The sequence below is a fragment of the Sminthopsis crassicaudata genome, chromosome 3, assembly GCF_048593235.1.
Source record: "Sminthopsis crassicaudata isolate SCR6 chromosome 3, ASM4859323v1, whole genome shotgun sequence".
NCBI lineage: Eukaryota > Metazoa > Chordata > Mammalia > Dasyuromorphia > Dasyuridae > Sminthopsis > Sminthopsis crassicaudata.
This window is the reverse complement of record NC_133619.1, coordinates 408,505,979-408,518,063: the sequence shown is the minus strand read 5'-3', so window position 1 is coordinate 408,518,063 and position 12,085 is coordinate 408,505,979. Positions and strand designations below refer to the sequence as shown.

Sequence of the window (12,085 nt, the reverse complement as noted above, 5' to 3'; positions counted from 1 at the left end):
AAAAACTTTTTAATAAGTTAAAAAAAGTAATGCATTAAAATGGGAGAGAATTATTCTTTATGAAACCATCAAAGTGTGTGAAAACATAAGCAAAGCGCAATAATACAGAAAAAAGAAAATTCAAAAACCATCAGATTAAACCCTCTTGCTCTTTCTGATAATTCAAGAAAAGGAAAAGATTTTCCTTGGTTAAAAATCCTAGAGCATCAGAGAGAACACTCAAGGTAATTTTCAATTGCCAGTTACACAGAAGGTGAGAAACTAGGCAAAATTTAAGTCCTACAAGGCTTTGTAGTAAAGGTAACTTGTGATCTCAGGGGGAGAACAAGTAACAACTTAAAAAGTGCCTTTGGAAAGAAATCTTATGAAATCAAGAAGGAACAACTAGGCCAGAGGAGTTACAAATAAAATCTCTGGCATGTGGCTTGTTTTTACAATTTATATGAGGAGATGAAAAGTATAAAAATTATTCAAAAGCTAAAATTATGTTACACATTCATAGAGGAATAGCTATAACACTGAACAGGGCCTCAAAGGTCATTTAATCTTAAATCCTTCATTTTATAGATGAGGAAAGAAAGGCTTAATGAGATTAACTAACACAGCAAAGGTCACAGGACACTAAGAAGCAGTGCTAACATTTAAATCCAGGTCCTCTTCTCCATTTCACTAAATAATCTGATCCAAAAAATCAAGGCTAATATTTATCCTAAAAGTTAAAACTACACAATAGGATCACTTTCTCCTGAGTTTAATAAATATTTACTTAATGAAATGCAATATTGACTCCTCCTGATCTTAGAATCATGTTGACATCTTTTCCCTTAATATCCTTTCTGTAATAGTCACGGACTTGGAGAATTCTCACAGAAGAAGCTCATCTTTGGGATCTTAAGGGTAGTGCCTAATGGTGTGAGTCCAGAGCAGAGTGTTTTGAAGACAAAAGAGATGAGCCCAATTGCAGAGAAGCTGTGGTTATTCCCTGGGCCTCTGAACACTAGATTTATGTTTGGTGTTCCTCACCTATATCATATGGCCCATAGCATTATATCTGCATGTGAGTGTTATAAGGGCAGACTGAATTTGAGCAGGACTTCAGATGCTGGGTGGCAGTGTGATCAGGCCACATCCAGCCAAGTGGGCCTCGATAGGATGGCCCAGATGGGCCCTGGGATGTTGTAGGAGCTACCACCACCATCTGACTATAATCAGTAGCTAGGACTAGGTGCTACTGATTCAATCACCCAAAGACAATATGCCATAGCTTGAGAAATCCACTTGCCCCCTAACTACAGAAAATATAGCATATTTCCAATTGAGAAATAAAGCTATCTCATTATCACCCTTAAGTTCACTTGAGTAACACAGATCCTGATCTCTAGGTTCTGTGGCCATCACTTTTGACAAGTCTAGTACAGTTCTAATGTGCTTATGATTTACTTCAAACATATCAGATTATCCCTCATTTCCTCTATAAAACTGCCTTCCCAACTTGCCCTGTTATTGTTACTGAAAAGTTTAATAAATGTTTATTGATTTTTATGTCTGGCTTTTTTCTTATCCTGTTCTTTCATTTAAAATGTCCTCACATTGCCTTTTCTACCAAAAAAACATACTTTACTTCTCTGTACAAAACTTCTTCCAAGAAGGCAAGTATTCTGGTCAACTGACCTTCACTCCATTTTCCTCCTCTGCCTTTTGATTCATTTCATATGACAGATACTTGTTTTTATCTCCTAGATTTTCATAATCAAAACAAATAAGTCAAGCCAACAAGCATTAATTAAACACTTATGATGTGATGGGCACTCTACTAAGTTCTAGGAATACAAGAACAAGCTGAGAGAAAAGCATCTCCAGACCACAAAGAGCTGACATTTCTATGAGGAAATATAACATAAACAAAAGCTGAAAAAGTGGAGAGTGGAAGAAGATACTGACACAGTAGAGAAAGTCTGGTCAGTTGGCAGTGCATCTTATAATTAGCCTGGCCTTCTCTTTAAAATGGGATTCTGGGAGGAACCAGTCCATCAGACGGAGAGGTCACAGGATTATGTGCCTGGTAGAACTTTGCTCAGCACTGAAGAAATAAAAATAGAAATTATGCGGGCCCTGCTCTTTGAGTGTTCATAAGGGAGTGAGAAGAAGGCAAGTATAAAAATAATTGGGAAACAAAGGAGAATGAGATAAGTGCACAAGAGAGCTAATTTTGAAGAAAGAATTACATGGTCATTTTGCAATATGCCTCATCTCTCCAGTTAACTTATAAATTACTCAGTGACAAAGATTGAAGTCTTGTTTTATTTTATTTCTGTGTCATAGGGTAACAAATAGTATTTAATAAATACTTCTTGTAAATAAGGAGATTTTTGTACCCTGGGAGTCATCTCTGACTAGAGATAAGAGGATAAAAGTGGAAAGTCATGAAAAATGAAAGTGGAAAAGTCGTTTCAGTGACTGTGGAATTTGACTTTTGAAGATTTATTTAAAAAATGGAAAGGGGAGAAATAATAAGGAGTTACTTTGCCCAACTTTATGCCAATAAATTTGATAACTTAAGTGAAATGGATGACTTCCTCCAAAAATATAGGCTCCCTAGATTAACAGAGGAGGAGATAAATTGCTTAAATAGTCCCATTTCAGAAAAAGAAATAGAACAAGCTATTAATCAACTCCCCAGGAAAAAATCCCCAGGGCCAGATGGATTCACATGTGAATTCTACCAAACATTTAAAGAACAATTAGCCCCAATGTTATATAAATTATTTGAAAAAATAGGGGATGAAGGAGTCCTACCAAATTCCTTTTATGACACAGACATGGTACTGATACCTAAACCTGGTAGATCGAAAACTGAGAAAGAAAATTATAGACCAATCTCCTTAATGAATATTGATGCTAAAATCTTAAATAAGATATTAGCAAAAAGACTTCAGAAAATTATCTCCAAGATAATACACTATGATCAAGTAGGATTTATTCCAGGAATGCAGGGCTGGTTTAATATTAGGAAAACTATTAATATAATTGACCATATTAATAATCAAATTAATAAGAACCATATGATCATCTCAATAGATGCAGAAAAAGCATTTGACAAAATCCAACATCCATTCCTACTAAAAACTCTTGAGAGTATAGGAATAAATGGATTATTCCTTAGAATAATCAGGAGTATATATTTAAGACCGTCAGTAAGCATAATATGCAATAGAAATAAACTGCAACCTTTCCCAGTAAGATCAGGAGTGAAACAAGGTTGCCCACTATCACCATTACTATTCAATATAGTACTAGAAACGCTAGCCTCGGCAATAAGAGCCGAGAAAGAGATTCAAGGAATTAGAGTAGGAAATGAGGAAATTAAACTATCACTTTTTGCAGATGACATGATGGTATACTTAGAGAACCCCAAAGACTCTGCTAAAAAGCTACTAGAAATAATTCAAAATTTCAGCAAAGTGGCAGGATACAAAATAAATCCACATAAATCCTCGGCATTTTTATATATCACTAACAAAATGCAACAGCAAGAGATACAAAGAGAAATTCCATTCCAAACAAATGTTGAGAGTATAAAATATTTGGGAATCCATCTACCAAAGAAAAATCAGGAATTATATGAGAAAAATTACAAAACACTTGCCACAAAAATAAAATCAGATTTAAATAATTGGAAAGACATTCAGTGCTCTTGGATAGGCCGAGCGAATATAATAAAGATGACAATACTCCCCAAACTAATCTATTTATTTAGTGCTATACCAATCAGACTCCCAAGAAACTATTTTAATGACCTAGAAAAAATAACAACAAAATTCATATGGAAGAATAAAAGGTCAAGAATTGCAAGGGAACTAATGAAAAAAAACTCAGAGGAAGGTGGTCTAAGTGTACCTGATCTAAAGCTATATTATATAGCAGCAGTCACCAAAACCATTTGGTATTGGCTAAGAAATAGACCGGTAGATCAGTGGAACAGATTAGATACAAAGGACAAAAAAGGGTACATCTATAGCAATCTAATCTTTGACAAACCCAAAGATTCCAACATTAGGGATAAAAATTCATTATTCGGAAAAAACTGTTGGGAAAACTGGAAATTAGTATGGCAGAAATTAGATATGGATCCACACTTAACACCATATACCAAGATAAGATCAAAATGGGTCCATGATTTAGGCATAAAGAGGGAGATAATAAATAGATTAGAGGAACAGAGGATAATCTACCTCTCAGACTTGTGGAGGAGGAAGGAATTTATGACCAGAGGAGAACTAGAGATCATTATTGATCACAAAATAGAAGATTTTGATTACATCAAACTAAAAAGTTTCTGTACAAATAATACTAATGCAAACAAGATTAGAAGGGAAGTAACAAATTGGGAAAATATTTTTAAAAACAAAGGTTCTGACAAAGGTCTCATTTCCAAAATATATAGAGAACTGACCATAATTTATAAGAAACCGAACCATTCTCCAATTGATAAATGGTCAAAGGATATGAACAGACAATTCTCAGAGGAAGAAATTGAAACTATATCCACTCACATGAAAGAGTGTTCCAAATCACTACTGATCAGAGAAATGCAAATTAAGACCACTCTGAGATACCACTACACACCTGTCAGATTGGCTAAGATGACAGGAACAAATAATGACAAATGTTGGAGGGGATGTGGGGAAATTGGGACACTGATACATTGCTGGTGGAGTTGTGAAAGAATCCAGCCATTCTGGAGAGCAATCTGGAATTATGCCCAAAAAGTTATCAAACTGTGCATACCCTTTGACCCAGCAGCGCTACTACTGGGATTATATCCCAAAGAAATACTAAAGAGCAGAAAGAGACATATATGTGCCAAAATGTTTGTAGCAGCTCTTTTTGTTGTAGCTAGAAACTGGAAGATGAATGGATGTCCATCAGTTGGAGAATGGTTGGGTAAATTGTGGTATATGAAGGTTATGGAATATTATTGCTCTGTAAGAAATGACCAGCAGGAGGAATACAGAGAGGCCTGGAGAGACTTAGGTCAACTGATGCTGAGTGAAATGAGCAGAACCAGAAGATCACTGTATACTTCAACAACAATACTGTATGAGGATGTATTCTGATGGAAGTGGAAATCTTCAACATAAAGAAGATCCAACTCACTTCCAGTTGATCAATGATGGACAGAAATAACTATACCCAGAGAAGGAACACTGGGAAGCGAATGTAAATTGTTAGCACTAATATCTGTCTGCCCAGGTTGCATGTACCTTCGGATTCTAATGTTTATTGTGCAACAAGAAAATGATATTCACACACATGTATTGTACCTAGACTATATTGTAACACATGTAAAATGTATGGTATTGCCTGTCGTCGGGGGGAGGGAATAGAGGGAGGGGGGGCAATTTGGAAAAATGAATACAAGGGATAATATTATAAAATATATATATAATAATAAAAAAAAATGGAAAGGGAAAGAGTATTGATAAAATATCCTTTGGTATTTTATAGTTAAGGACAGCAGGGAATCATTGGGAGACAGGGTGAAATGATGATCACTCATGTGATTGGCAAAATACAGTTGTAAAGCCCTAATTACTAACACCAGGATTTCTATACTATACTTGAGAACTCATCGGGAGAAGGTGGATAAGTAAGTATCCAAACTTCCAAAAAGGGAGAGAAATTTGTAGCTATCTTTCTCCCTGCCCAAGAAAACTTTCACTTTAATAGAGAACTCCAAAAAAAAAAAAAAAATAGAGAACTCCAGGTCAGGAAATGCTTCTTCCTGGTACATAACAATACTTTCTGTGCTTCTCATAATCTTAGAGAATTATTCTAGAGAGATCAAGCAATTTGCAGGGCATCACACAAGCACTATGTGGCAGAGGCTGAATTTGAATCCAGATCTTGGTTTCAAAGCCTGCTCTCTATCCATCACTTTGATACCACCAAGATTGAGATCTTAATTGAGTCAGAGCTGAAAAGAATCTAAGAAACCATCTATTCTACACGTTCATAAGCAATTTTTTTTAATGTGTCATAGACCCCTTTGACACTATAGGGAAGCCCAATGGACCTTTTCAAAAATCATATTTTTAAGTGCATAAAATAAATACATAAGAACACAAAGAAAACAAATATATTGAAATAGATCTACATATATATATATATGTATATATATAGATATAGATATTTAAAAGAGGTTCTTGGGCATCAATTTAAGAAGCTCTTATTTGATTTAACCCCCTTATTTTATTTATTTACTTACTTTGCTGAGGCAATGGGGGTGAAGTGACTTGCGCAGGGTCACACAGCCAGGAAATATTAAGTGTCTGAGACCATATTCAGGTCCTCCTGACTTCAGGACTGGTGTTCTATCCATTGTGCCAACTAGCTGCCCCAACCTCTTCATAAACGGGTTTTTCATAAATGAAAAAGTTAAATGATCTGTCTGAGACCACCCAGCTCATGAGCTCATGAGAACTTAGCTTCATAATCAGATCAGGGACCAGTATTTTTCTACAATATCACATGGTTTAATCCCTTTTAAAATTTTCCCTCCACATCCTTTCTAAATCTGATTTGCCTTGAAGATTTTGTTAAAAGATTTCTTCAATTTTTTTTTCTATTTGTTTCCTTTCAAAGCTCAGTCCAGTTACTTAGCAAGGCTCAAAAAAAAAAAAAAAAAAAAAAAAAAAAAGATTTATCTGAATACAAATATATAAAAATTCCCCCTCATTTCCTCCCTCCCTATTCTTGCTCTATGACTATTCTAATCATAACATCCATTTCAGATTTGAACTGAGGGAAAAAAGGGATACTCACAGGGTTAGAATGCAGCACGGTGAAGAACTCTGGGCTTATGAGAAATTTCACGGGGGGAGACTGTAACAGTAACGTCAGCCTGGACCTGGAGGTAGAGTGGGGCAGCACATTCTCCCGTCGAAAATCTATTAGAAACAAAACCTTTTTAACAGAATGCTCTTACACGGTTGGACGAGTTATATCTCCTTTGATCTGACGTATGAAGTAAAAAGCAAAGAATATCTGGCATCTGACATTGTACTTGGGCTTAAACAGAAACTTTTATGCTATCAGAAGGACTTGCCTTTGATCTAAATTAATAAACTAAATCCCATCTGTACTTGATAACATTAAAAAAGAATAGCATCATCTTTTTCAACAAACAAGTTCTTTATATGAGTAAATTTTTTCTTTCCCAACCATCCAAAGCAAAGCCAAAGGTCATTTAGGATAATATGACCTATTTCCCAAACTTTACTTTTTATAATCCTAATAGAAAGTACAGAAAGTTCAGCTACTATAGCTTTGCCATTGTATTGTTGTTTTTATGATCCATGTCAGACCCTAAAAATGATAATTTAGTTGACCAATAAATAAACTACATATCCTCAGGACTCACCTTGGATGATTTCTCCTGGGTGATTCTTCACCTTGCTAAGATTCAACATTGCAATTGATTCTCACCTGCATTGGACTGATGGAAGTCTGTGTCCTCTCCAGCTCCATCAATAGCATTAGTGTGTTCTTCAGGCCTTTCATTAGTCATTGTCCTGCGGATACTTTGATACCTGCCATCAAAACCCTAGAGTTACATAGTGCAGACCATAAAAAAACAAAAACCCAGCTGAGTTATTTCACAAGACTGAGGAGACATTCACTCTTTTTAAAAAAAACCTCTTTGACATTAGAACCCTACTTAAATTAGGATTATTTGCCTATTACTTCTTTCCCCCCCCCCCCCCAAATAAAAATTTATTGCAAGGACAGTTCTCTTGAGGGGAAGAATAGTAGATTTAAAAATATCATCTCATGCAAGGACAGGAAAAGGAGACTCCAGAAAGATGCCTGGAGGCCCATAGGGGAAGGAAAGAGTTGCAGAAATGTTCATCTGCATTACAGCCAAAGGCAAAAATATCTTTACCTGATAGTATCCTATTTAAAAGAATTATTTTTACTAACTAGTCAAGAGAGGCAAAGAAACACTGTAAGAAACCCCTAAATTTTGTATGGTCCTGGGGGTGTCCATTATTTCTTAGAAAGTTTCTTGGAAGATTAGCAAAATCTAAGAAAGCATGGTATCATTTAACCAAGGAAAACTAAATTATTAAATGTTTGAAGTGAAACTTCCCCTCTCTTTTTAGTTTCATTTTTTTGGTAAAATTTGCAGAAAATAAACAACCCAAACAAAACCTTGTATAAAACTGCACTGTTAATGACTGCTCTATGGAATAGAAATAAAACAACACAATACTTGAATTTAGAAGGGTTAAACATGGTTTTATCAGACTTCAAAAATTTTTATTTATAAAAATTGTAGTCTTTACTGTTTCCCTTCATTTTCCAAATAAAGGTTAGCTACTTAACCTTCCTTTGTAAAAATCTATTAAATAAACACATACACATACCCCAAAGGGAGGTCCATCAAATTAAAAGAGCTATGGCTTAATATTGATATCTCAGGATAAAGAGACAACCATCTTCCCAACTTATCACCACCTAAAGAGTGACAGCAATGGTGACCATTCTCACCTACGGTTTAGCTGTTCCATTTGTTGTATAGAATTGGATCTCTGAAGTATCTGTGGGGCGGGGGGAGCAGTGGGCCTCTGCCAAGTTGTTGTTCTGTTTACATGGTCCACATAGAATATCCTTCCATGGCTGTCGATCCGAGCCTCCCAATCTAAAGGGCAGCAATGTAGCAAGAATTATTAGATGGTAGGACTATAATTGTGTTTACTGAGTTCAGCATGTATTTCCTAAGACTTCCATACTGTAATTTTGGATTTATAATCATATACCTTCTTGTATAAACTTCCCCTTGGAGATTCCAGAATCTTTTGTCACTGATAGCTTACTAAATATATCCTAGCCAGGACACAAACTTTTAAAATTTTCTCCAATTTATGTGTCTTTCCTTAGAATAAAAGAAATTTCAATATTATATAAATATATATACTCCATATATTTTTTCATATTATTGATGTATTTTTTAACAATCTTTTCTTTTAAAATTTGTAGTTCCAAATTCTCCCTTCCCACTCCCTAATCCAGATAAGGCAAGCAATGAGATATCAATTATATACCATATATAGTTTATAATATTGCCTTCATTTAAAAAGTAGAATTAATATGCATATATAAATAGTGCACAATTTGAGCATTGGTTTCCTTTATTTGTACTTACAATTATTTTGTTCAAAGAGTTTGTAAATCTATAAATTTCCTAGCCCGAGGAAAGACCAATAGCTAGCCATTTTAAAACAGGACAACTTCCTTACATATGTTGAGTATCAACAAAGAATTTCATTACTCAAAGGATCTCTGCTGCCCAATGATCATCCAGTAGGTATTCATTCATAGTCTAGTCACTTTGCACCATCCTAAATAGCAACAATTTTCTAGGATGAGGCAATTTATTTACTTATAAAATTTCTAAATAGTTGCCATCTATATCTTAAAAAAAAAAAAAGATCAATTTTTGGCTAGGCAAGTAAGCTTTCTTTAACAGCTAAAAGTTGATTAATATTCTACTTTGAAAATTTATGTGAAAATTTGCTTATTAAAATATACACATAAAATAAAGCCAATGTATGATATATTTGTAACTTTTCCTGAGATTTGCCTTTTTTACCCCTAAATATCTCAAACCATTTTTTTCAAACTAAAAAATAGAATGATCTCTCTCTCTCTCTCTCTCTCTCTCTCTCTCTCTCTCTCTCTCTCTCTCTCTCTCTCTCTCTCTCTCACACACACACACAAGACTAGCTGCAGCCTATGTACTGCATAAAACTAAAGGGGGAGGCTTTCTTCTTAAAAAACCTATTAAGAGAATACTAGCATATTCTTCCACTGGGCTTTGAATCAAACTACTGGAAATATTCTCACTCTACTTTGAACTTTGTATCCTTCAAATGTTAGCATTTTAATCATATGTGTATGGTCAGACTAAGAATCTGTGAGACTGATCTCAAAATAAAATTAATGGGCAATAATAATAATTAACATGTTAGGCTGTACACCATCAGGAATCAAGTACTTAATATAAACTGATTACTAAATATTAAGAAATGAATGCAATTCCCTTTAGATTTTACTATTATTAATGATGATAATGCTATCCTACAAGTGCATGTAATCCTTTATCATTTACATGTACTTTCATATACACTCTCTCATTTGGACTTTTTAACACATAATTGTTAGAACTTTTTGTTCCAATATTTCAAATAAACCTTAGAGAGATTCTGACTTATTTAATATTACACAGAAGATAAGTAGCAGTAGTACCTCATCTTATTGGACATCATTTTACATTTTAGGATGGTGATTATAAAAACATTTGTGAAGATGTTTTCCTTTTTTGGTTCAAGCATTTATCTGGAGAAATAACCTAGGGGAAACAGTCTTTCCAATGAAGATTCCTCATAGGTGAAATCTTAGCACAATCATCGCCAATCTTAGCATTGAAATTTTCTAAAATTAGTATAGCAGATGATGGGTGCTTCAAAGATGTAATGAATTAAATGACAAAGTAGTGTTTATATTATTAAGTGGTATGGATATTTTAAGGCAGGTAACATTGGTTTTAGTTGGCAGCTGGATGAAGACTAGGAAGATAATGTTGTTATATAAACCAAGTAGTCCAGAGCTCTTCTAATTTTGACAAAATTGAATTCTAAATTATCTTCAATTATCTTGATAAGCATTGAATAGAAAAATTGCTTGAAATCTTGGAAACAGGGAATTCATTTTCTAATAAGTACACCTCTTCAAACATATGATGTTTAAAATAGACAGGAACATTTACGTTTATGTCTTCATTCTGCCACCTTTCAGGGTTCAGTAGTTAACCACTGGAAAAAAATATGATTAATAATATTTGCAAAGCTAATCAGGATACATTCACTTGTCCTTTTAGGTTTAGGAATGCCACAATTATCATTTTACTAATACTAATTAATCCAGCTCTTTTGGACTATTAACAACTGGCATTTACAAAGCATATTACATTTATTAAGTGCTTTCACATATTTTTAATCTTATTAAATCTAGCATAAGGCTTCATCTCCTTATAGTAAAAGAAATAGGGGACTCTATTTCAGTTGAAGAGAAGATGTGAATGTGCTAGAGGAATAAGTAGTTTAATGTTTGGAGGAGTAAAATTAATAAATCAAAATCAATCAAATAAAAAAATCAATAAAAAATGAAAAATAAAATTCCCCATTTGGGAAAGAATTTGGAGAGGACACAACACAGAAAGATAGGATAATTATTGTTGGATGGCAAGAACATTATCAGATCCATAGATGATTCCTAACAGGATTTTAATTCAAGGCAAAATTGGGAAAACAAACAGGTTGATTGGGAATTTGGGGTAGAATGTCATTACATGGTTTCATTTGAATATATTTATTGGTAAATTTAGATTGTTTCTTAGTCAAATTTCTTTGAAATACTTTATAATGAAAAGGGACTTCAGAACTAATTTGGTGAAATCCCTGTATTTTACAGATAATGAAACTGAGTTCTGGAGAGATTTAAGAGGTTTGGCAAGGGTTACGTAAGAAATTAATAGGAGGGCCAAGACTCAAAAGCAGGTGTGACTTTGGGCAAGCCATTTTATATCTCTAGGAATCAATTTCCTCATCTGTAAAATGAGGTGGCTGGAAGAATGAGTGATCTCTAAGAGCCCTCCTAACTCAAATATATATGATTTTAAGATGTCCTTGATTCTCAGACCAGTATTCATTTCACAAGCCATCATAAATAGCTCTCTGAGACTTCTAACCAAGAGCCAACAGCATGACCAACTCTGCCAAATCAATGTAGCATCCTCACTGATATTCCTATAAAATATGTAAGATGATATAAGTTCAAATCCCTCCTGAGATACTGACTAGTGTGACTCTAGTCATGTCATTTAATTTTTGTCTTAATTATCCTAATCTGTAAAATGGAGGTAATAACAGCACATACCTCCCAAGTTTTGTTGTGAAGATCAAATGAGATAATGTTTATGAAATGTTTAGTATGGTACTTGGTCTACACTTTAAAAATACTA

At 34.2% G+C, this 12,085-nt stretch overlaps 1 protein-coding gene across 5 annotated transcripts in view; it reads right to left on the bottom strand.

Annotated features, from left to right (window-relative positions):
- Nucleotides 1–12,085, bottom strand: part of HECW2 (HECT, C2 and WW domain containing E3 ubiquitin protein ligase 2) — a 425,511-nt gene that overhangs the window by 106,673 nt on the left and 306,753 nt on the right. For all 5 annotated transcript variants that reach the window (XM_074302808.1, XM_074302811.1, XM_074302809.1 and 2 more), the window contains 3 exons: nucleotides 8,554–8,704; nucleotides 7,489–7,592; nucleotides 6,826–6,950 (listed from right to left, as the gene is read on the bottom strand). In XM_074302808.1, the coding sequence (XP_074158909.1) occupies nucleotides 6,826–6,950; nucleotides 7,489–7,592; nucleotides 8,554–8,704 (380 nt within the window). The remainder of the gene's footprint in view (nucleotides 1–6,825; nucleotides 6,951–7,488; nucleotides 7,593–8,553; nucleotides 8,705–12,085) is intronic.